The 27295-nt window shown below is 33.8% G+C and overlaps 1 protein-coding gene across 11 annotated transcripts in view; it reads left to right on the top strand.

Moving 5' to 3' along the window:
- The window catches only part of DOCK3 (dedicator of cytokinesis 3), a 299439-nt gene that overhangs the window by 36826 nt on the left and 235318 nt on the right, over nucleotides 1-27295 (top strand). For all 11 annotated transcript variants that reach the window (XM_031470426.2, XM_031470421.2, XM_031470420.2 and 8 more), the window contains exons 3-4: nucleotides 14677-14717; nucleotides 20827-20882. In XM_031470426.2, the coding sequence (XP_031326286.2) occupies nucleotides 14677-14717; nucleotides 20827-20882 (97 nt within the window). The remainder of the gene's footprint in view (nucleotides 1-14676; nucleotides 14718-20826; nucleotides 20883-27295) is intronic.

Here is a 27295-nt window from a genome sequence, read left to right as displayed (position 1 = left end):
CCAGATCTCAAACCAGCTGTGGTGTGGAGTGAATGGGGCTGGGGTATTCAACTGTTTGGATTGGGGAGTGCAGTGAAGTAGCATCCGCCAGTGTGAGACTGTCTCTTCTCCAGTGTTGGCAAGTCAGCATGCACGCATTCTTCACAGATAGACTCTAGGCTTCTTCAGCCCTTCTGTCTCTCCCAGCAATTCTCCCAGCAGCCAAAGGGGCTTGTCTCCTTCATGCAGGGCCCCAGGACTGGGATGCTCAGATTGTAGCTTGACTTCCTTGCTCCCAGGACAGAAGAACTCCTTTACAACCAAAGCTTCAAGAAAGATCTCCATATAAAAGAGGCATTGGGTTAGGATCTGTGCCCCTGGGAGGGATCTGAAAGGGAGAGAAGGTCCACAGCAATTAGGCAAGAAAAATACTAAGAGTGGAATCCAAATTGGACAGGAGGAAATAAAACTGTCCCTGTTTTCAGATGACATGATACTATGTATAGAAAACCCCAAAGACTCCACCAAAAAACTGTTATTACCAATAAGTGAATTTAGTAAAGTTTCAGGATACAAAGTTAAGTTAAAGAAGTCAGTTGCATTTCTTTATGCTAAGAATGAACTGTCAGAAAGAGAAATTAAGAAAATAATCCCATTTACAATTGAAGCAAAAAAAAAAAAAAAGCCTTCAGAATAAATTTAACCAGGGAGGTGAAAAATCTGTACTCTGAAAACTATAAGACATTGAATACAGAAATTGTAGACAACACACATAAATGGAAAGATGTACCATGTTCATGGATTGGATGAATCAGTATCATTAAAATGTCCATACTATCCAAAGCAGTCTGCAGGTTCATTGCAGTCCCTATCAAAATACTAAAGTCATTTTCACAGAACTAGAACAAATAATCCTACAATTTGCAGGGAACCATAAAAGACCTTGTATAGCCAAAACAATGTTGGGAAAGAAGAATCAAGCTGGATGTATCATGCTCCCAGGATTGAAACTATACTACCAGGATATAGTAATCAAAACAGTATAGTACTGGCATGAAAACAGACACACAGATCAGTGGAACAGAATAGAGAGCCCAGAAATAAGCCCACATTTATATGGTCTATTAGTCTACAACAGAGAAAGCAAGAATATACAATGGAGAAAAGACAACCTATTTAGTAATGTTTGGAAAACTGGACAGCTGTATGCAAAAGAGTCAAACTGGATTTCTCACACTTTACACAAAAATAAACTCAAAATCAATTAAAGAGTTAATTATAAGCCCTAAAATCATAAAGAAAATATAGACAGTATGCTCTTTGACATTGGTCTTAGCAATATGTTTTTGCATCTATCTTCTCAAGCAAGGGAACCAAAAGCAAAAATAAACGAATGGGACTATATCAAACTGAAAAGCTTTTGCACAGCGAAGAGAACCACCAACAAAACAAAAAGGCAGCCTACTGAGTGGGAGAATATATCTGCCAACAATATATCAGATGGGGGTTCATATCCAAAATATACAAAGAACTCTTACAACTCAATATCAAAAAACCCCAAACAACCCAATTAAAAAGTGGGCAGAGGACCTGAATAGACATTTTTCCAAAGAAGACATACAGATAGGCAACATGCGCATGAAAAGATGTTCAACATCACTAATCATAAAGGAAAGCAAACTGAAACTGTAACGAGATACCACCCCACATGCGTGAGAAAAGATAAGAAACAATAGGTATTGGTCAGGATGTGGCGAAAAGAGAACTCTGATGAACCGTTTGTGGGAATGTAAATTTAGTGTAGCCACTATTGAAAACATTATGGAGGTTTCTCAAAAAATTAAAAATACAACTACTGTATGATCCAGCAATTCCATTTCTGGAACTTTATCTGAAGAAAACAAAAAAGTAATCCAAAGAGTTACATGTACCCCTATGTTCATTGAAGCACTATTTACAGTAGCCAAAATATGGGAGGAACTTTAGTGTCCATTAATAGATAAATGGATAAAGATGTGAGATATACACAGACACACACAGACACCCACACAGGAATATTTCTCAGCCATAAAAAAGAATTAGATCTTGCTGTTTGTGACTATAAAATAAGTAAGTCATGGGGATATAATATACACATAGGAAATACAGTTATTAATATTGTAACAACTTTTTATGGTGATGGATGGTAACCGGAATTATTCTGATGATTATTTCATAATGTGTAAAAATACGAAATCACTGTTTTGTACACCTTAAACTAATATAATATTGTGTATTAATTGTAACTCAGTAAAACAAAATGAGACAGTGTGGTAGAAAAATGGGCAAAAGGGTTGGATTGGCTCCTCACTACACAGATATTCTGATGGCTTGTAAACATATGGGAAGGTATTTAGTCTCAGTCATCAGGGAAATGCAAATTAAACCACAGTGAGATACCATGACACAGCACTAGAATGACTGAAATTCAAAACACTGGCAATACCTAGTGCTGATGAGGATGTGGAACGACTGATACTCCCATACACTGCTGGTGGGAGAGACAGTGGGTTAACCACTTTGGAAAACTCTTTGGCACAGTTTACCAAAGCTGAATGTATGTGTACCTTATGATCCAGCAAGTCTACTCATAAGTGTAAATCCAACAGCAAAATACACATGTAAAATGTTAGTGGCAGCTGTATTCATAATTGCTGCAAACTAGAAAAAACCAAAATGCTCATCAGCAGTAGCATGGGCAAATAAATTATGATATATTCATATAATTGAATGTGACCCTGGAAGAAAAATGGATGTATTATTGCTACATACGATATGGATGAATATCATAGATAACACTTTTGACAAAAGAAGCCAGATGTAAGAGTTCATGCTGTTATGGTTTCATGTACATAAAATGTAGAACCAGGTCAAACTGTTAGCTGGTGATGTTTGTCAGATAGTGGTTAGATAACCACTTTATCTGGCTTCTCTTATCTAGAGTGTATCTGTGATACTGTTGTGTGTAGCAACCATTCATCCATTTTCCTTTCTGTATCACATTCAGTTTAAGGGTGTGTGTATGTTAGTGGTTGGAAGAGGTGTGCGTGCTTTTGGGATGCTGCTAATATTTTATTTACTGGGTGGTAGACATATGGGTGCATACTCTGAAGATTTGTTTAGCTGTGTACGAATGATTTGCATACTTATGCATTTACACATCAGGAAAAAATGTATTTAAAAATAGAAGATCTTTGTAAACTAGGTAAAAATGTAAAGATGCAACAACATGGATGGATCCTAAAAATACTATGTTGAGCAAAGAACCAAATAGAAAAATTACATTCTGGATGGTTATATGAAATCCAAGAACAAGCAACACTGCAAATCTGTGGTGATGCGAAATGGAATAGTGATTACCTGTGGGAGAGGATTGACTGCAAAGAGGTATGAGGGAACTTTCGGGGTGATTGAGAAGTTCTGTGTTTTGATGAAATATGGGTTATATGGCTGTTGCATTTGTCAAAGCTCAGAGAACTATATGTTCATGAACTTTGCATTTCACTATATGTAAATTATGCATCAGTGAAATGTATTCATGTGTAAAAAGGATGAAAATCAAATCACAGACTGGAAAATTTTTGCAATGATTTAGCTGACGAGGATAAACAACTAGAATATAAAAGAACACTTATAAACTAATAAGAATAAATAACAGATGAATAGAAAAATGAAAAAATATGATCAGGGACTACAGAAATGCTTAATCTTGTCAGCAGTCAAGGAATAGCAAGTTAAAACTGGAATAATGAACAATTTCACACATACTAGTTTGAGAAGACTAAATGTCTGACATATCTAAATATTGGCATGGATATATTTCAGTGGGAGTGCTTATACACTGCCGATACCTTGTCAGTTTAGATGTGTATATCCTGTGACTTAGCAGTTTAACTCTTAAGTTTATAACCTTAAAGAAGTGTTTTTAAAGCTATCCTCATCAAATCATTATGGGGTTATAAATTCTATTTAGTGGCTCACTATCAGCATTAATAAAAAGAATAAAATAAAAATATAAAAACTTTATTGCTGTATCACTTATGATCCAGTCAGGAGACAAATCACACTAATAATTTGCATAAGGAATATTTAATATCCATACATAATTGTTAACTAGTAAAAAGTGGCTAACTACTAAAAGGGGTGTAAGAAGATTCAAGGGGATATAGAAGTAGCAAATGCAGAAATCAACTATTTCTAGGGCTGAGGAAGAGCTGACAAGCAAGGAACCAAGAATTTAAAAGAATATTTTCCTGTCTCAAAGCTTAAGTTTAGATCCTTTTGGAAAGGGCATGGCTACCGTAGAAACATCTAGCCTGCCCTTAATGAGGAAACTTGGTAGAGTGGATTGGAGCTGGTCTGTAGGAGCAACCTGCTAGGTAGTGTGTGTATGTGTGTGCATACATTATATATGCATATAGTGTATACGCACACAGATTTATTATAAGGAATTGACTCATGTGGTTACAGAGGCTGAAAAGTCACAGGATCTTAAGTCAGAAAGCTGGAGACTTAGGAGAGGGTCCTGAATCTCAGCATGTGAGATTTTGTGTGAGCTTCTTAAGAACAGTCTTTGTTTTCCTATAGCCCTCTGGCTCTCTGATATGCAAGTCCTACTAGCCTTAAAAGCCAGACGTTTTGGAAGCTCATCTTTTAGTGGAGGACCCCTAGACTGGGGAGCCCGATATGGAGTTCAGACCCCTTGCTTCTTGGGGAGAACCTCTTCAATTGTGATTATCTTCCCATTTGGGACTGCTTACTCAGGAGTGTGGGTCTTGACTATATCACATTTCTGCCCCTCCTATCCATCTTGTTGTGGTTCCTTTGTTATATCTTTAGTTGTAGAAAATCATTTCTGCTAGTCTTCAGGTTGTTCTCATTGGTAGTTGCTCTGTAAATAGGTGTAATTTTGGTATGCTTGTGGGAGAGGTGAGCTCAGGGTCTTCCTGCACTGCCATCTTGGCCACTGATGTGATTGGTTTTCCTTTTCTTATCTTGTCTTACTTTAGTATTTAGACTAAAATCACTGTAAGCATCAACAAAGGGGTGCTAACTTTCTAATTCATATAGAGAAATAGAGAAATGAAAGAAGATGTTTCATTATTACTAATATTATTGAAAAATTGTATAATAAATAAAGAGACTCCTTGGTTGGATACTTTTTTTTATTAGTCTCTACTTTGCTGGATAAATATTCCCTATCACTTTCTAATGGCATGTAAAATTTTAAATTTTAATGAGATTTATGGATAATAAAATTTTGCATCTTTTTGATAAGAAGAAAGCCTTCTTGTAACTATAAAGGATTTATTTTTCTTAACTTTAGGAAATGATTTATGTGTGAAAATTATTAGAAAGTTTGAAATTACAGTATTTAGTGTATATTTGTGTAATACAGTTCTGAGCTATTACTTTTAAATGCCTTTGGCTGATTTCCCATTGTGCTTACAAGTTAATGTTTAAAAGCAGATAAGAGTTTTATAATAATCATTTGCTCTTTACCTACCATATTCTAGGTAATAGTAGTTGATATTATACATTCATTATTTCAGCTAATTTTTAAAATAACCATATGAAACATTACCTCCATGTTTAGTTGAGGAAACTGAAGCTCAAAAGGTTGGAGGAAACATAGAGGGTATGTGGCAGAAAGAGGGTTCTGCTTGTCTGCCTGGAGTATTAAGCTGTTTGTCATTCATTGAGACTCTAGTTTTGGAAAATCCACTATTTACTGAGCTCCATTTCTAAAGTGTTGGATTGTTTGGGACTTGATATTTCTCCTAATAGGTTACTTTAATAACTGAATGAATGAACATGTATTTACTGTTTTTGGACATTTACACAATCAAGGTAGTTTTAATTCTCGATTTTCTGTTCACCAGGAACGTTTTCATTCATGGAGTATTATATGAGAGTTTAAGTTAGTAGTAGACAGTGGACCATAGAAAATAAGCCTCGGGATTTGAAGTTTTATATAGATAGGTGTTTGCCTCCCCTGGGTCTTTAAGATGGCCTGTTTTTGGTAGAGGAGCGTCGTAATTTTTAATTTTTGTAGTTTTCTGGACATATTTGAAACCAAATTTGTTGGGTGTCTAGAATGATGCTGATATTCTATGTTTCAAATGGCCTTTGATGAATGGCCTCAGGTACCTCAAACTGCTAAATCTCTTCTCTTTGTATTCTCAAGTCCTGTCTATTCACTGCTGTTTTGTCGTGTACCTTCATGTTCCTTGCTGCTATCTTAATGCTTTTTAAGTTTGAGGACAAAATGACCAGTTGAGCTTCCCGCAGGATTTTACATGTACTTGATTTGTTTTGACAAAATTCCTACTCTGCTTCATACTGTTCTGCCTATATCAGCTAAGAATACTCATTCTTCCACGATAAGCCTGTGTGTAGAGGGCAAGGAATAGTCCAGAGAGTCTATGTGAAAAAGAAATAACAGTCTTAAAAGGTGTTGCATCCGGAGGGGAAATGGGTAAGTAGGAGGGAAGCTCGCTTTGGAGATGTGGTAGTGAAGAGCTGTACAGGAGTAGCAGAAGCTCTGGAGTTAGCTCTGTTTAATTTGGATATTTTCTCTATGTAAATATGATTTGAAGTCCCTAGTATTCTCTGACAACTTAGTAATGTTGAAGACATAGATTATGTATGGCTTTATTTATTCTTCTTTTGATCTGTATGTCTTTTGGAAGCTATGTGGAGAGATTCAGCGCCTGCCATTTTTCTGGGGCCAAGTGAAAGTCACCCATTCTTTTACTTTCACCTTTTTTTCCTTTTTTTTTGTTTATTAAGAAAAATGTCTTTAATAATTGTTTTACCAATTTTTCCATTTTGTCAAACTACTCGAAATCAAGTCACTTGAAACAACAATCTATCCTTATTTAATTTTAGTATGTGTGGGTCTAGAATCTGGGTGGGGCCAAGGGGCTTACCTCAGTTTCACAGCATCTGGGGTCTCTGCTGGGATGATTTGAATGGCTGGGGCTAGAAGAGCTGGGGCTGGTGGAGCTTCTCTCTCCCACTCACCGGCCGCTTCTCCTCAAGGCCTCTCCGTGTGATTACCTTGGGCTTTCATGTAACTTTTAGGCGTTCTTATGTTTAAGCGTGTGTGTATGTGTGTGGAATATGTAAATAGCACTTAATGGGGGATTATTTTTGTTTAGTCTGACAAGTTGGATTATTTAGTCCATTTGCATTTGACTTAATTATTGATCTAGTTAAGTTTAAGTCTGTCATCTTGGTCTTTGTGCCTTATTTTATTTTTTGACATCCTTTCTTGCCTTCTTAAAGTAACTTAGCATGTTATTATTCTGTTTATTTTCCTCTATTAGTGTGTTGGTTTTGAAGTATTTTGTTTGTCCCTTGGTGGTTACCCTAGAGTTTAAAACTGCATCCTTGACTTATTAGAGTCTACCTTAAATTTGTACTTTACCATTTCTAGCAATGTATGAACTTTACAGTGATTTGTTTACCCCTCTCTTACCTTTTTATCATTGTTGTCATATATTTTACTTCTGTCTATATTCATTTGCCCACATTTTTTACCCTTTCCAGTTCTTTTTCTTTCTTTCTGCTTTTTCATGGTTCCATCTGGGATTATTTTCTTTTTACCATAAGTATTTCTTTTATAATGTTTTTTTAGTGCCGGTTTGCTGCAGATCCATTCAGCTTCTGTTTATGTGAATGTCTTTTTTAATTTGTCATCATTTTTGAAAGGTATTTTCCCTGAGTGTAGAATTCTAGGTTGATGAATATTTTTATTATTTTAAATATTTACTTCATTAATTTTTGGTTTCCATTGTTTCTGTGAAAAGTCAATGTGAGCATTGTTTCTCTAATGGTAATGTAGCTCCATGTAGCTCTTTAGCCTCTCAGCTGCTTCTTTCTGCTGGGCTTCTTGGAACCTTACCCTGAATGAGCACTTTAGGAATTAGGCAATCCTGGGAGTGGAGATTGTATCAGGTAGCTCTTAGTGTCAACTCTTTTCTCCTTATCTCAACAGGACTCTTCATTTTTGCTGGTATATCCTCAGGGGAAAACCTCAGGTGAATGAGGAGCTCCTTTGATATGATTGATTCTCTTTCCCCAAGGATTTTAGTGCTTCAAATCTTGTCTATGATAGTTGCTTTACATTTCTCTTACATAATTGTTTCATATATTTTGCTCAGGTTTATTTTTAATGAAAAGTGTTTTGTCAGGGCTAGGACTAGAAGTTAGTAGAAGTATTTTATATATATTTGAATTCTAAAATAGTTTTAAAACTATCTTAATCAGTGGCAATATTATTGAAATTTGTTTACAGATTTCTGGAGTGACTGATCCTAAAGGAACAATAACTCATTTAGGAGTAAATGTTCTCAATTTTTAATGTACATTTATTTATTGCCAATTATTATCTTTTATACATCTCATAAATTAAGATTTAAAATAGCATTACATTGTGCAAATAAATATGCCAGGGTATTCTATAATAGTTATCAATGAAAATAATGGAAAGAGAACTTTGAACATAGACCTTTTGAATAATTATGTTCTCCCATTTTTGGGCTGAATTCTGTAAAAAGTTTCTTTTTTTGTACAAGTGGTTGGTACTTACTTTCCTACCTATTGGTTATAAAATTGGAAAAAGGATAAAGAATTGGATGGGCTGTGCATATTTTTATTGGTATACCAAAGAAAAAATTAGCATTTTTAGAAGTTTGTAGGGGTTTTTTTGGAGCTTAATTGTAAATTTGTTACTTAAATGGTCTCTAAGTGGATCTACATGTAAATCTGTCCTTCATAATGGATGATGATTTTTTTTTTTGAATAGAGGTACTGGGAATAGAACCCCAGGACCTCATGCTTGCTAAGCTTGTGCTCTACCTCTGAGCTATACTCATTCCACCTGAATGATGATTTTTAAAATTAAACTATTTTAAATCATGATATGAAAGGAAGAGAAATTGTACTTGTTGTCTACCTGTCTCTACTTCCTCAGCAGCTGTTAGCCCTAGGGTGGGAGTTGGGGAATATATTTGTACTTTTTTTTCCTTTGTCAGATAGTGAAGAATACATTGTACCTTTGAAATAAAAAGTTTGAAACTTCTTATTGAAGGGTACTTTTTGTTGGACTTCATTTGATACTTTTGATCTAGCTTGATTGGTTTGCCCCCAGAATGTTTGTAAAGGACCGCTGATTGTTGACTGTCACATGGCTTGATCTTTATAGAGGCTTCATTCTTTTGGGTTAACACTGTGAACACTGTTCTGTAGCTTCTCTGTCAGTAGCAATTGTAGTGGTACTGTTGGCTCTCTTTGATAGTATAGCCTTACTTACATTGGGTGACTGGTAAGGACATTTCACAGTTTAAATGATGATGCATGTTTGACAAAGTCATATTCAGCAGTGTTTGAGTTTGTAGATATGAAAATGCCTAGCACAGATCATGGCACAGGGAGAGGTGACCACTATTTTTTGTCTGTATGTTGAAATAATTATAGCTTTCAGATGAATTAATCTTTAATATATATATTTATACACAAGATCCAGAGTGTTTTCCCAGTCTTCCCTCTTAATTTGTATTCCCTTTGTTATAAATCTAACCTAATAGAATTAAAATGTTCAAAAAATCTTTTTTTTTTTAAATCAGGCTTGAACTGACTTTTAAATTTATATACCAAGTGTGTTTATACATTAGTCATGGAAGGTTAAGTTGGAAGGTTAACTCTGTTTAAGTTGAGAGTTAAGTTGAGAGATGTAAACCCTTAGACCTGTCTCATTTCATTTACACAGTAAGTACTCACTGAGTACTTACTTAGAAACGGTAAGCACACATACACACTAGTGTGCTACTTTCCTATTTCTGTGACAGTTATCTAGTATTCTCAGTTCTATTTTTTGTACATTAATTACCTTCAAACAGTAGGAAATGTTTCTCTGAGTTCTATTATCTTTGAAAGCATAGTGAATCCCTAGCTGTCTTTCTAAAATCTACAGTTTGCTTTTTGTTCTTTAATCTAATGTGGTTATATTCTATTTAAAAATCTATTTTCCATATTTTTTCATCTCCTTTGTGGAATAATTGCTTAAATAGAATATACTTTGAATAACTCTTAAATTAAAATCCCTAGTGATTTCAGTATAAATTAGGGTTTAACATTATAACAATTAGAAATTGTCTCATTTATTACCTTAATTTTTAATCATATTTTATAACATGGCATTTTTAGAATCTAGATTTGTAATATTTTTAATGTAGACTTTTGGATATATGTTATTGAATTTCTGGCTTTACTAGTATATAATTAAAAAATTTATTTAGGCAAGCCAACGATTTTTAGTAAATGTAAGCAATAATGTTTAAGTTGATGAAATGCAAATGTGTCAGTTTTTCATTTATCTCCACGGGTATTATAATGCCTGGGTGAAGGAAATTTACATAGCATGGGGCTGCTTCTATATCAAATGAGGCCAAGATTGGAGAAATACAAACTCCATAAGCAAACACTTTTATTAGACACTTGTGCCACAATGTCAGTATACTGCATGCTTTCACCAGGTCACTAAAATCAAATCTAATGTTTCAGGGTCCAGTTCATATCTTAGTAGCTTTTGGTTCTACTGTTGTTCTTCCACTTTAGTTTTCTGCTTTGTCATTTTCTATCTTATCTGTGAATCTTCTACAAATTAATATTTTTTAAAAGTGAGATTATGATTTGCGTTGATTTTTTTTTTAAAGTGGGATTACAACCTACATTTTATTTTGCTTTTTTACTTGGTACTCATTCTTTTTATGGCTCTTTTCAGCATAGAACTTTCTCAGTAGTGACTCTTACTTATTTCTTGTGTTGATGAATTTGATGTTAAAAAGAGTTTTTGTAAACCTAGCTTACAGGAAATGTAGTTTGACTTCTCATGAAAAACTATACATCTGGTGAAAAAATTATATAGACTAAGAAAGTAAGCTTTTTCTCTTAGGCCAGTCTGTATTTTGGGACAGTAAATCAAAAGAGACATTTTGGTTTATTATAGCTTATCCTATTTTTAATTTACTTTCTACATCTGGTTTATTTTGGTAGAAATCTTATTTCAAGTAACAAATAGAAAGACCACTAGTAGATGGATAGCTCTAGATGACATTTCGTATGAAGATGAGTTGTAACTAAAAGTCAGTTGAAACAGAGCTGTGGTTATAAACATGAGAGATTCAGTGGTGGCTTTTTAAGAGTAAAGGAATTACGGCTAAAGTCATGTACCTCATGTAAATAGTTTAGGTTCTATCAGAGATCACTAATTTTGGACAGGTTATATGGTGAAAAAATCATTTCTGTTTAATGTTGGAAGAGCTCCGTGGGTTTGGAGGCTCTTCATACTCGAAATTCTCTCCAGTTTTAGTTTCAGTGATTATACTTTCTGTTGCAGTAGTAAATCTTTTCTGTAAGAATGTTTGTATCAACAGACAGTGAGAAAGGAAGAAATAGATATTACTTCATGCACTAATTTGAACCTTTGTTAGATGGGTAAGAATATTTCTTTATTTGTATCCTTACTTTTCCAAAAATGATTTAAGAGGGTTGTTTAGGAGTATGTAGTTTTGGTTCCCTAATGTTTCTTAGAATGAATACCATTTCTATTAAGAAACTTGAGACTGCAATTTTTGTTTTCATAGGCCCAGTCTCCTTTGGAGAGGTTTAGAAATATACTTTACAGTATTATTTAGAAAGCATAGGGTTTTAGTGTGTTTTGTTTCTCTGTCACTGCCCCCCCCCACCAAATAATTGAGGTACTACAACGTATTAGACATTGTACAAAGCACTTCACATATATCAGCTTTAACTTTATCAGGTCCACTTGCCAGGTGAATATTTTCATCCCATGTATTACAGATTTATTCATTTTTTTCAGCCACTAAATATTTGAGTCTCTAATACAGGTCACACACTCTTTTGGGGCTCAGCTTTAAAAGTATGAAACAAAGTCCCTATTCAGGCCAGTATCCCTTGTGAACATAGATGGAAAAAATCCTCAACAAAATACTAGCAAATTGACTCTAGCAATGCATTAAAAGATACACCATGATCAAGTGGGATTTATCCTAGGATTGCAAGGGTTTTTCAAATATCTACAAATCAGTCAGTGTGATATACCCCATTAACAAACTGAAGAATAAAAACTGTATGGTCATCTCAATAGATACAGAAAAAACTTTTGATAAAATTCAACATCCATTTATGATAAAAACTCTCCAAAAAATGGGCATAGAGGTACATACTTCAACATAATAAAGGCCAGATATAACATCATCATCATACTCAATGGTGAAAAGCCGAAAGCATTCCTTCTAAGATCAAGAACAAGACAAGAATCCCCAGTCTTGCCCCTTTTATTCAACATGGTTTTGGAAGTCTTTGCCACAGCAGTCAGAAAAGAAAAGGAAATAAAACGGATCCAAATTGGAAAAGAAGTAAAACTCACTGGTTGCAGATGACATGATACTATATATAGAAAATCCTAAAGATGCTACCAGAAAACTACTAGAGTTCATCAATGAATCTGGCAAAATTAATTACACAATTAATACATGGAAATCTCTGTTGCATTTCTATATACTAACAACAAAATATCAGGAAAAGAAATTAAGGAAACAATCCAATTTACCATCACATCAAAAAAAATAAAATTCCTAGGAATAAACCTACCTAGGGAGGCAGAAGACCTGTACACTGAAAACTATAAGACACTAATGAAAGAAATTGATGGCAACACAAACAGTTGGAAAGATATACCGTGTTCTTGGACTGGAAGAATCAATGTAGTTAAAATGGCCGTACTACCCAAGGCAATCTACAGATGTATTGCAGTCCTTATCAAACTACCAATGGCATTTTTCACAGAACTGGGACAAAATTTTTTAAAATTTATATGGAAACATAGAAGACCCCAAATAGCCAAAACAATCTTGGGGAAGAAGAACAGAGCTGGAGGAATCACGCCCCCCTAACTTCAGACTTTACTGCAAAGCTACAGTAATCAAAATGGTATGATACTGACACTCACAAAACAGACACATAGATCAGTGGAACAGGATAGAAAGCCCAGAAATAAACCCACATACCTGTAGTCAATTAATCTGCGACAAAGTAAGTAAGAATATACAATGGAGAAAAGATAGTCTCTTAAATAAGTCGTGCTGGGAGCACTGGACAGCTACATGTAAAAGAATGAAATCAGAACATTCTCTACACAAAAATAAACTGAAAATGGATTAAAGACCTAAGTGTAAGGCCAAATACCCTAAAACTCCTAGAGGAAAACATAGGCAGAACACTCTTTGACATAAATTGTAGCAATATTTTTTGGATCTGTCTCCTAAAGTAATGGAAATAAAAATAAAAATAAGCAAACGGGACCTAATTAAACTTAAAAGCTTTTGCACAGCAAAGGAAACCATAAACAAAATGAAAAGACAACTTACAGAACGGGAAAAAATATTTGCAAACAATGAGACTGAGAAGGAACTAATTTAGAAAATATACAAAGAGCTCATATATCTTAATATAAGAAAAAACCCTATAAAAAAATGGACAAAAGAAAATGCCATATGAGATCGCTTATATGTGGAATCTGAAAAAAATGACACAAATGAACTTATTTACAAAACAGAAACAGACTCACAGACATTGAAAATAAACATGATTACCCACGGGGAAGGTGGGGGTGGAGGGATAAATTGGGAGTTCAGAATTTGCATATACTATTATATATAAAATAGATAATCAACAAGGCCTTTCTGTATAGCACAGGGAGCTATATATTCAATACCTTGTAATAGCCTATAATGAAAAAGAAAGGAATATATATATATATATATATTTATATAACTAAATCAATATGCTGTACACCAGACATTAACAAAACATTGTAAATCGACTATACTTCAATAAAAGAGAGCAGAAGACCTAAATAGACATTTTTCAAAGACATCCAGATGGCCAATAGGCACATGAAAAGATGCTCAATATCACTAAGTATTTAGAGAAATGCAAATCAAAACCACAATGAGGTATCTATCACCTCATACCAGTCAGAATGGCATGCTGATGTATTACAGTGAGCATATAATGAGGCTCAAAGTCTAATAGTAGTCAGATCCTCTACCATCTTGAACCTGGTTGGTTCTTACTGGTTTTTGTTTTTTTCTCTTTGCAGCTTTGTCCTGAAACTTAGATAAGTTGGTTTCTGTTTGAGGAAGGGCCAGAGATATGATCCTGGGGCAATAGAATGAGAGTAGTACATGGGAGATTTAATGAAACCAGGAAACAGAAAGTTTAGGCAGTACTCCCTGTCTGCCACCAGTAAGCTGTATGATTTTGGCATTTTCCTAACCCCTGACATTTTCATCTGGGAATTTTGAAGGACTTGATTATATATCCTCTGAAATCTTTTCTAATTTTTTTGTCTTAGTTGAAAGGAGTATTGTGCCTTTTGATGAAAATTGGAAATGTTGTATTTATTCTAAGACTTTTTCTTTTGGAGTAAACTCCTAGTTAAGGTATACTAAGCACCTAAAACTTACTAGAGAGTTTTGTATGAATTTATTTATTTTCCTAAGAATATGTTTCTTACAAAAAATGACAGCAGTATGATTTTAATATCATTTTTATGCTTTGTTTTAGGTTGGTATAGAGGAGTTTCAACAAAGAAGCCAAATGTAAAGGTAATGAAAAGTTTGTTACCTTTTGTAATGTAGAAAGCTGCCTAGTATGTTTGATATAAAAACAATTCTTACTTGTCCATCTTTTAATCTTTTACAGTAGCCACATTCATTCTTTCCTTTACAGAATTGTATCAGACTCTACTCTGTCTCAGCAGTATTAAAATGGATTTTTAAAAAGCACAGAAAATTCATGTGTGGTGATAGCTACAAAACTTATGTTGAAAAAGCCAATTTGGACATTTAATATTTTTTCCTTCAAATATTTGACAAAAAGTAAATCGACTTTTTCATAGACCTAGTCCTGTGGAGTCATATGATTAGTTAGATGAATTATTTCTAAAATGAAAAAAACTTTTAAATAATGTTCAATTAGATTGTCTCTGTTGGCATAATGTTCTTATTAAAATATGAATTTAAATACAACTTTTAAGTGCAAAATACTAATTTTATGAAAGATTTTTGTGTTTATTTTATTACTAATTAATAGTAATTTGAGCAAACAAAATATTTTAATTGGCAGTTATAATACATTTAGCAACATTCTTCTCCAGTAATGCATTTGCAAAAGCTTTTTTCTGCTTTACTTTTTTCTATAATGTAATCAGTTTTCCTTATATATTTTCTGTAGCTTAATAATGTTTTATGCTTTTTCTTATATAGAAAATATCAAATTTATCATGTTATTTTTAATAAAAAAGAAAAATGTTCAGAGTTCTAACCATTAGTTTTGCCAGCAGAATTACTCATTTTGTTAGTTTTTAAGATAGTGATAATAAGACAGCATCTTCAAATTTTAATTCCTCATTGAGGCTTATTATCCTTGTCATTGTTGACATTTTGGGCCAGATAATTCTTTGTTATCTTGTGCATCGTAAGAAGTTTAACAGCATATATGACCTCTACTCACTAAATGTTAGTAAAACCCCCTTCTCACTTTGTGGCAATGGAAAATGTCTCCATACATTGCTAAAGGCTCTGGGCCTGGGGAAAGGTGGGGCGGTGGTGGTAAAATTTTCCCTGGTTGAGAATCACTGTGCATAGTTAATTTTTTCCCTCATATCTCTAGTTTAAAACACACTTTCAGGTGTTTTTCCCATTTCAGGGATGCTTATGTGGAAATAAATTATATTTATATTTTATGTTTTTTATCTTGATTTAAAGTTGTCAAATATTTAGAGCTTGAATAAATGAGAAATTTATAAATGATTGGAAAACAAAACAATACTAGTGTGGAGACGATGGCCTTTGAAATTATTTCATGTTTGTGTTTAAAATATCAATTGAAAACCTTGTAGAATGATACATCAGTGGTGATATTCTTGATGTATTATCCATTACTGTACAGAAAAGCACCCCAAAATGGTTAAAAATGAATCACCATTTTTGGTTAATGGTTAAAAATGAATCTCATGATTTTGTCTTTACTGGGATCATCTGGGCAGTTTTTCTGGTACAGGTGATGTCACCTGTAGCTACAGTTATCTGAGGGTTCAGCTGGCAGGAATATCCAAGAGTATTTCCGATGTCTGGCATCTTGGCAGGGATGGCTGGAAGGCTATCCTTAGCTAGATTTCTGAAATAGCTAGACTTCTCCATGTATAATCTCAAGGTCTCTCCCTCTCTGTATGGCTTCTCCAGCAGGGTAATCAGAGTTCTGTTGTAGAATTAAGGAAAATTGCTCCGAATCTCATACCTATTTTCTAAATTAGTTTTCCTACAATGAAGGTGTTTAGTCTGTGGGAGAGGCCATTTTTGTGATTAACTTAGCAATGATTTGATAAACTAATCAAAATGAGGACGCCAAATTACGCTAAAGTGTTAGAGCTCGTTTTGTCTGATTGGACTCCTTTAATTTCTTCACTTTGGGCTAATGTGATACTTTTTGAGATTGTGTATTTTGGTAACACCAACTTAATTCTAGAATCTTAGATTACTGTAGTATTTATTAGCAACACATATCTGTTATACCTCTTGATAGCTTGTATTTGTATTCTTAAACTTAAAAAAATTAACAGATGGAAAGACAGTATTTATTAAATTTTATCTAGTGGCAGTGATATTTTGTGGACCCATGATTAAAATTCTTTTGTATTTGTGAAAGATAATCATTTAATGATTTTATACACATAGAATGATTTAAAAATGCATTCCTGTGTATCTTTTATTTGTCATAATATTGTGGTCACAGTAAATAAAAATTTCAGTAGGTTTTTCATACCTATTAGTTACAGAAAAATAAAAGAGGTGGCTTGTTAAATTGTATTTTAGTTACATATAATTTATACTAATAATAAACTTGAAATAACCCAAATAAAATAATACCTGAACCAGATAGCAAATACAGCATTCAGAAATTTGGTAAATGGTAAAACATTTTTTTTGTATAAAAAAATTTCATTATAAAATACCCTTTCAGTTATGTAGTTTTGTGACCATGTGTTAAAATTGTACAATTTAAGAGAAGCATAATATGCAGGAAATATGTACTACTAAATTTATGAATTAAAGAATAAGAGAATAAGTTAAAATAAGAAAAAGGAGAACAGATATTTGATGGTAATTTTGTGCTTTTTATAAAGCATATGCCCAAAAGGAAAGGATGAAATTCAACAGAGTTTGTATTTATTTTCATTTTGTGGTTTCAGGATCAGTTTTTAAACCATAATTGTCTACTAGATACCTAGAATTCTGCCAGATAGGAACAGTACCTTATTGAATGTTTTGCACAGCAAAAGCAGAGGTATAGAGGCATGAAATTGCAAGATATGTTCAGGTAATGGTAAATAGTCCAAACTGGCTAGGGCATAGTGCAAGAGAATGATGGATAGTAAGTCAGGAAAGGTATGTTGGACCCATATTTAAAGGGTCTCATAATACGAAAGAATATAAGGAATGCTAAGGAATTTGGCTAATGTCTCTTTGACAACAGCGAATCTGTCATTTAACAGGGGTAAAGATTCACTATTGTCACAAGTATAACTATGGAATATGGTTTATTGCAAAAATGGTAAGCACCTGTTAAAAATACATATTGAAGTATTTATGGATGATTTCTGGAATTTGCTCTAAAATATGGCAGTGAATAAGAATATGTATGTGGGGATTAACTAATTAATGAGTCAAGATCGGCGAAATGTTGATCATTGTTGAAGCTGGGTGATACAGGTTCATGGAAGTTCATTATATTATTCTCTCTAAATTTTGTGTGTGTTTGAAATGGGGATGACATTATTTCTTATCTTGTAGAACTGTTAGTAATCAGTGTGCTTACATGAAGCTCTTAACACAGTGCCTAGCACAGCATAGTAAATACTTGTTTCTGTTGCTGTAACAACTACTATGATAGCACAGGGTGGAAATGAGACTTTAAAGACTGCCAGCACCTTGGAGGACAGAAAAAGAGGAACTAGCACAAAGACACTGAGAAATGGTGGTCATAGTTGGCTAAGGAGAAGAAAGCTTTTAAAAAACAGGGTAGTTAATGATTTCAAGTACTATGGAGTAGTCTAGTCTAGTAGAAAAGAATGGGTGCTGAGAAGGAGCCATTGCATTTGATAGTTAGAAGGCCATTGGTGATTTTTAAGAGAATCACATGTGATAGAATGATAGAATGGTAATGGCAGAAAGCCAGAGTCTGGTGAGTTCAGTGATTAGGAGAGAAGGCAGAGATGTTACTACAGTAGGTTACGGGTGAAAGAAAGGAGATGTAGATTCTCGAGAATACAATGTTGTAGAGCTGATTTTGTGAATAAAGGACTGATATTCGAATGTTTTCAGTTTGATTTATATAAAATTCTGGAAAATGCTAATAGTTTATAATGTCTTAAACCAGTTAAGTGGTTGCCTGCTAATAGTGTTGAAGAGGGGGTGGATTACAAAAAGGTATGTGAAAACTTTTGGGGATGATTCAGATGTCATTATTTAATTGTGCCATGGTTTCACTGGTATATATATATATGCCAAAACATCAAATTCTACACTTTAAATATGTGTGGTTTGTGGTACATCAGCTATACCTTGGTAAAGATGTTAAAAAAATCATTAAATGGTTTTTATGTCAAGCCCTGAAGATACGATTTCACATTCACTTTGAGAGTTATCATCTCGGTTTCTCAATTTACTTTCTAGCTGTTGTTATTGTCTACAAAATAATCAGTAAACTATAATAAGAGAGTTTTATTCAGGCCAAGCTGAGGACTAGCGCAGAGTGTAGCCTCCCCCAAGGAAGAAAGCACTCCGGAGAGGCATGGTTTTCAGCACAGTTTTATATCTTGTCATAACAAAGAGCCTACATCAAACACGACAGGGGTACAAGATTTCAAAAGAGACAGATTAGCATATACACAATGAGTCAGTATGCCCTTGGTATCTGGGAGGCAAACCTTATCTTTGAAGAAGTAATAGCACTGGTGTCATAGGAAGGGAGGCATTTATCCCTGGTCTTCAAAGTGGACATTCTTTTTACTTCTGGATAACTCATTCTTTTCTTTAATGGTTAAACCAGATGTACAGTGTATGCTTAACAGAGTATAAGCCAGGCTATTCTAGTTGACATAAAGTTTAGGTCAAATCATGTATATGCCAGAATGGCTTCTCCCTACCCCTATATGCAAAAATTTCTTCCATCATTATACTTTATATTTCTGAGGTAATTAAAGATTTATATGCATTTATAGTAAGTAATATCAAGAGATCCGGTGTACCCTTTACCCCATATCTTCTGTTAATAACATCTTAGAAAACTGTAGTAAAGTATCAAAACCAAGGTATTGTTAACCAAGAATTTCAAGAATGGAGACCTGGTTGAGGCAAAAAAAAAAAAAAAAAAGTATTTATTTGGGGTTTATTAGGACTACGGCCCAGGAATTAAGCACTTGAATTGTGTTGTGCTGGACTACAAAATGGGGGAAGCTTATAAAGGCAAAACCCACAAGATTACATAAATTGTCAAGAATTAGAATTGGGGCCAACAAGAAGTGTTCTTGCTAAGCAAGGACTGGTTGGGGTTCAACATGATTACATAGTTGTGAAGCAAGATGGGTATGGAGGATGGAGGAAGGTGGGGAATACTTTGAAACTACAAGTTTGCAGCCAGCAACTGCTAGCAGCTGATGGTGTCCTTCAGTTTGACACAGTTCAGAAAATTCAAGTTCTCAGTAGTGCAGGAACATGTCTGAAACCACATCTACAATGGCCCCTCAGCTCCATTTTGGCTTTTTGAACCATAGTTACTCTATTTTGATTTTTGGATGCTCTTAAATATGTCATCAATATTGACATAAATGTTCAAGGCAGAACATTTCCATCACAAGGATCTCTGGTGTTGCCTTTTTGTAGCTATACCCACTTCCCTTCACCTTTACCACTTCTTAATCTTTGACAACTACTAATCCGATCTCTCTTTTTATAATTTTGTCATTTTAAAATGTTGTATAAGTAGAATCATAAAATATGCATGTTTTTGAGAATGAGTATTTTCACTCAGCATAACTCTGGAAATTCATCCATGTTGTACATGTATTAATGGTTTATTACTTTTTACTTATTTTTGAGTTATATTCTATGGTATAGATATACCACCATTTGTTGGTGTATGATTGTAGTAGTCTCTTATGATCCTTTGTATATTTGTTCTATTAGTTATGGTGTCTCCTCTTTCCCTTTAAAAAAAATTTTTTTTTACTTTTTTGAAGTATAGTCAGTTATAATGTGTTAATTTCTGACATACAGCATAATGTCCCAGTCATGTATATACATACGTATATTCGTTTTCATATTCTTTTTCATTAAAGATTATTATAAGATATTGAATGTAGTTCTCTGTACTATTCAGAAGAAATTTAAAAAAAAATCTGTTTTTATATATAGTAGCTAACATTTGCAAATCTCAGACTCCCAAATTTATCCCTTTCTACTCGCTTTCCCTGGTAACCAACTTAATATTAATTAATTAATATGTAAAGTGGTTGCTACATTAAGAGATCTACTGTGTTGTTGATAGAGTATTTCTATGCTGAAATCTTGACTAACTAAATCTGCTGTTTTAATGTATATGAGATATTTAGTCACAAATTGCTTTTTCTAATGGAAAATCTTTTCTCTTTTACAGGGGATATTTCCTGCAAATTACATTCATTTGAAAAAAGCAATTGTCAGTAATAGAGGGTGAGTAGTTGGCCTTACTAAATTTATAATTTTTATTGGTTGCAGAAGAAGGTGTTTTTCTTTTTGGTTCATAGTATAAAATATGCCGTTGGCATGTTTTTCTGCTAAAAATATACTTGCTTTATCATATAAAATTCTCAGGACATAATTTTATCTTAATAAAATACTGACAACTATAATCTCTTTTCCTGTATACTGGAAAGGTAACCTGAGTTGTTATAAATTTTATAAAAATAGTTATGCATGCAGCATGTTTTTAAAAATAATATACTGTTTTGAGACTAGTCCTTGATAGGACAGGAGTTAGTGATAAGTCTGTCATTTTATTTTTGTATGTCAGAGTAAGGGAGACTTTTAAAATCTTCTCTTTTTGCAAGTAGAAATCGAAGAAATGGTAAAGGCATACCTTAAGGATAAAAAGACAGTGTACAAAATGGATGCATAATCACAAATTTGCAAAACAAAAGCAATCTCTGAATAGAAGAGAGACAAGATGTAAATAGGCCAAAATGTTCATATTTATTGTTTTTACACTTTTAAATTGTGGGTGTTTAAAATTTTTTTACTGTCATGTCTTATTTTTAAAAGTAATATGTATTACTATAAGATTGTGATTTTATTTTTTAAAATTCATCATTTTAAAATATAAATTTAGGGTACTATATAACTGTGATAGCTTTTGGTACTAGAAATAATGTTTTTGACCAGAAGTTGAATTAGTATCAGTATCCCTTTGGTAAGTTAAGGTTTAGTCAGCAAAAGAGATACTTATGAATCACTTTATGAGGTAGAATTTAATATAGGTAATTTTAGATACAGATTTGGAGAGTGAAAGAAAAAAAGGAGGAAATACTGATAGAACCTAGAATAATCACTAAATATACACTAAATAATCACTAAATAATAAACAGTAAAGCATTCAACACTCTAATGGCTGGGGATACAAAAGGTAATAGATTGGGTATACCAGAACCCAGAAACTTGGAAGATGGAACTTCAGATACTGGAATTCAAACATCTGAGGAGGGGATGTCACATGGCTACTGCAGGTATGTACAAAGAAGGGCAGTGAGGCTGTTTCTGGGAATGCCAAAAACAACTGGAGGCTGGATCCAGTTTTCTCTGGTTGAGAGTCATTTACAGAAACAGTTAGAAACATTTCTGCTTTCCTCCTTTTTTCCCTGAATCTTTCTAATGCCTCCAATTGACAAAGGAGTTTGTGAAACAAATTTGTAAATCCCAGCCTCAGAATCAGTATTTATAAGGGTAGACATGGAGATGAGAGTTATTGGTTAAATGTCTGGTATGCTTTCCAAGATAAAATTTGTTATTGAGGCACTGTAAGATTATAACTGAAAAGACTCTGACATGATTGTATAACCAGCATACTTCTTATTCTTCCCCTTCTCCTTTTATAAAACATCAAAGACACAGGATATAGAGAAGGAAAACATGAAAATCCAGTGTTGGTGAACCTTTGGGACAAATAATCTGCCACCTCAAGTTTATAAGTAAGGATGGCCAAAAGCATCAAGACCAGATAGAAGCTGTGTGAGGAAAGGAAAAGGGAGTAGTATCTAGACCAGGATCAGGAAAGCATATATTAGCAAGAGTGCTAATAAAATGTATTTTCTAAATGCAAATGAATCACTTTAAAATGCAGAAATAATACCCCTGATGTATAACACTATGATTAGGAATGGGACTAATGGGAGCTGAAATTGGGCAGAAGCTGCAGCCAGGGGACTGATACTGTAGGTCCCTGCAGGCCATGTCAAGGATCTTAGCTTTTACTGAATGAGCCAAGAAGCTGGAAAAGACCTTTAGAAAGAGAAGGGACATGTTCTTACTTCATTTTAAAAGCGATATTCTGTGCTTCTAGTTGAGAGTAGAACTACAGTGGAGCAAGGGCAGAAGCAGGGAGATCTGGTAGAAGATTACAATACTCCATGGAAGACATCATGATCACTTGGACTCAGGTGTTCACTGGAGTGATAAGTGATAAAATGACTAGATATTCTGAAGTTAGAGCTGACAGAATTTGCTGATAGCATATGGCCCAAAGAGGAAATATAGATGCCTCCAAGCTTTGTGATCTTAATAACTGTAAGGATGTAGTTGCCATTCATTGACATGTGGAAGTTTGGGAAAACATATATTTTGGGGAAGAAAACCAAAGAATTCAATTTGGGGCATTTTAAATTTGAAATGACTCTTAGATATTCAAGTGGAAATGTCAGGTAGGCAGTTGGCTGTTTGTGGAGTTCTGGGGAGAGAGAGTATGGAGCTTGAGACATAAATTTGAAAGTCATCCGCTTATAGATGGTATTTAAAGCTGTGGGGCTGGATGAGAACAGTAAAGGAGTTACTGTAAGTGGAGAAGTGAAGTAAAGACAGAATACTGGGGAACTGTAAGGTTTATAAACATAGGAGGAAAAGAAGAATCAGTCAAAAGAATCTGAAAAGATGTGGCCAGTGAGGAAGGTGGAGAAATGAAACAGTAGTGTCTTGGAGACCAAGCAAAGAAAATATTTAGGGGATGGACTAATCAAATATGTCTGGTGCTGTTGAAGTTGAGTGAGACTGAAGATGTTGTTCAAAGCAGTTTGGGTAGAGTGCGGGGAATGAAAGCCTGATGAGAAGGTATTTGAGAGAGAATGAAAGAAGAGGAAATAGAACACAGTTTTAAGACTCAAGTTATGGCCCTCATAAACAAAACTGAATGTCAAGTGACAGCATACTTAGTTTTGAAATAATTCTTCTATGTACTTCTTTTTAAAAAATCATTCTGACTCTTTTTATCTAATTTTTTATTTTGAAAAATTTCAAATCTACAGACAAGTTACAAGAATAATATAAATAAAACCCATATCCTTTTCTCTAGATTCACCAATTACCAACATTTTGCTGTATTGTGCTCATGTTCTCTTCCCAGCTCTGCTTTTTTATATGACAGTAAGTTTTAGGCATCCTAACCCGTTATTGCTAAATATTTTAGTATGTATACCTTAAGAAAAAACATATTATCTAACATAATCACAATTTGTTATATTCAAGAAGTGTAATGTTGATGTAATAATACTATAAAATATATAGTCCATATTCAAATGTCCCAAATTCTCCCATGAATGCCCTTTTATAACTGTTTTTATCTGACTGGTTTTTGCAGGTGGGGGTGTGGGGAGTGTCCATGATCCAATCAAGAATTAAATATTGTATTTCATCACTGTCACATTACAATCTCTTTTAGTTTAGTACAGTTCTCCAGCCTTGGTTTTCTTTTTCCCTTTCATGACATTGACTGTGTTGAAGTGTCCAGGCCAGTTGTTTTGTAAAATGTCCCTCAATTTGTGTTTGCCGGTTTCCTCATGGCTAGATTCAGCTTAAGCGTTTTGGATAGCAATACTGCATAGGTGGTGTTGCTGATTAAAATGGTCAAATTTCTCCTAGATATCTTCCCAGTGCTTGGTTAGATCAGCAGGACTGGAATTTAGGGCTCTCCCTTAGTGAATATTAGCCAGGAGTTGAAGGCCTCTTAGTCAGAGAACAGGCATTGCATTTCTATCGTGTGCATTCTTCATTGCATCCTACCACACTTGTGGGGAGCATGACTCTGTGCTCTCAGTGCTTCTTAGGGTGTATCATCTACTTCTTGAAAAACTAGTGCCATTTGTATTGAAGTCCTTGTTTTTTATTTGGTTGACAGGGAGTGAAATTGCTTTACTAATTTATCTGTGGATATTTTCTTATGGGAACTTAATTTTCATATTTCAGTTATCTTTTTAAAGTGTTTCTTGATACCTGGGTTTTCTCATTCTTTAAAATGATTCAGGTATAGTTGCTACTTTTTGTAAAGTTTTGCTGAAAAACTTGCACATTTATTGTAAATTAAGAATTTCAGTGCTTATATCTCGTGCTTATACAGCCACGAGATATTAGTGGCACACAATGAGCTTTATTTAGGCAGAGCTTTGACAAATTGCAAAGGAAAGTCCCTCAGAGCCAGAGACCTTCCAGAGACAGCAGGGCAGGGCATGGCACACCTAGAAGGGGGAGAGTGCACCGGAGAGGGGACTCAAGTGTCTAGATCATGTTACTCAGTTGCAAGATGGTAAGTCTCTGGGTTAGAGAGCATTGCAGGACAGCAGCAGCTTGGAGTCTTTTCTAGCCTCAAGATTTGTCTTATCTATGGCTAGGAGGCATTGATTGCAATTTCATTAAATATGTAAAACAGGCAGGCTCTAAGTGGCTAAACATATTTCTACTTGGGCTATATTAAAAGCAGTTGGATGTGTAAAAATTTGGCATTGGTGGATTCTGAGTTACTGGTGCTCACTTGCTATGAAGAAGTAAACAACTTAGGGACCAATATATAGGAGGTCTTTTTGGCATATTTATATAACACCATGACATTATGAAACATATATTTTTATTCCTTAATTATGGGAAATTAGTGGCATGATTTGAATTAGGAATAACCAACTTCCGTAGTTTCAGGAGTTGTCAGTTTTACTGATCATTAGACAAATTTGAGTTCAATTGAAAAATACACCTTTTACTGCAGAAAAGAAGCTTGTAAATCTAGGGTCAAATTATAACTGACTAAATTTATTTTAGGAGGGAGTTATGAGGTATTGCAGGTACTCTTATATTCTCTTTAAGGAAGTATTCATGTTTATATTATTTTTTGAATATTGCCTCTTTAGTCTCAGTTTTAATCTCTGGCACTTTTATTCTTAACTTGTGTATTTACTGCAATAATTTCTGTCCTCATTAGAGATGAATGTGAATACAGTGATTTTTTTTAGAAATTCCCTCTTGCAGTAATTTCTTCTAAATTTTCAATCTTTCCCCTTTTACGAGATAATTTTCATCAACTTACCACTTCCTCAACTCATTTTTTTGTTTTTTCACAGCAAAACTATACAAGAGTTGGCTATACAACAGTGCTTATTGAAAACAGATAAGTAGTGCATTTGGTACATTATTTTTACTTAATATTTTTGATTTTTTGAAACACATGCATATAATTCTATAACAAAACTTATTTATACTACTAAACATAAAACAAGCAAAGACTACTAAGTAGCTGATGGGAAAATAGTAACTTGTTAATGTTTTCTGAAGAATACTTAAGGTAGAGAGAAGTTTATGTATACACTCTAGGACTGTATTAAATCCTGAATTAAAATTCATATTTTCTTTGCTCAGGTCAGGATAACCACTTAATTCCCCACCTGAGTATCTGTTTTGTTAGTAACATTTTGAATTACTAAAGTAATTCAAGAATATTAGTTTCATGTTTGAAAAGTACTTCAATTTGAAGAGATGATTTTTAAATATATATTTTTATTGAAGTATAGTCAGTTGACCATGCTGCATCAGTTTCTGGTGTACAGCATAATTCTTCAGTCATACATGAACATACATATATTCCTTTTCATATTCTTTTTCATTATAGGCTACTACAAGATAATGAATATAGTTTCCTGTACTCTACATTATGTTATGTATTTTATATATATTAGTTAGTATCTGCAAAAGAAGAAATGATTTTTGAACATTTAGGAAAGAATGTGATGCTTGGTAAGAGTCATCATGCATTTGCCATGACCAAGTCATGCCAACACAGTGGATATAATGTGTTTTGGTTTCTGCAGTAATAGTCTCCCATTTCATATGTATGGATATATAAACAAGATGTTGACAGTGTTAAATTAATTTATAGTTGGTTGAAAATGTATCAAGGAATGTATATCACCTCTTTCTTTGTGCCAGTGCTTTATTATACTCCAGTTATTACCTGTGTTTCCTTTTCTTTAGCCCAATATTAAGTGCTTAGTAAGCATAATAGGTAAATAAATGAATAAGTTAGAGTCTTTAATGATTTAATACTAACATAGTAGGTTTCTAGTGATGAGCTGTACAGTTTATCATTATCCATAATGATTGGATAATGGATTGGAATCCATAATGATTCAGTCTATACTGAATAAAAAAGACTAGATGATCTAGAAATACAAATTAGAGCACATTTTTTTCCATAAAAATTATTGGAAAAATCTGAGGTAGTTCACAAAATGAAAGGAAAAGGCTAAGGTACAAGTTTTCAGAAAGGATAGCAGCTGGAGTAGCTCTGTGATTCTGGATAGTAGGATTTACGTGATGGACAATCTTTTCAAGATGCCACTGCTCAAGCTTTACGCTGTTTTCCATCCTTATGTTGCTCCTCTTGAGATTTACATTATCAGGAAAGTGGAAGAATGGCAGAGGTGGGGTTGTGTGCACCTATTAGATTTAATAGATTAAATAGATACAATAGATGCAAAAAAAAAAACCCCACTTAATTAAATCAGCTTTCATTTAAAATACATATTTTTAGGAAAGTAGGAAAATAACACTGAAATTTTAGA

This window comes from Camelus dromedarius, chromosome 17, assembly GCF_036321535.1.
Source record: "Camelus dromedarius isolate mCamDro1 chromosome 17, mCamDro1.pat, whole genome shotgun sequence".
NCBI classification, from domain to species: Eukaryota; Metazoa; Chordata; class Mammalia; order Artiodactyla; family Camelidae; genus Camelus; species Camelus dromedarius.
Note: the sequence above shows the minus strand (reverse complement) of the source record. Positions and strands in the feature narration are given on the sequence as shown.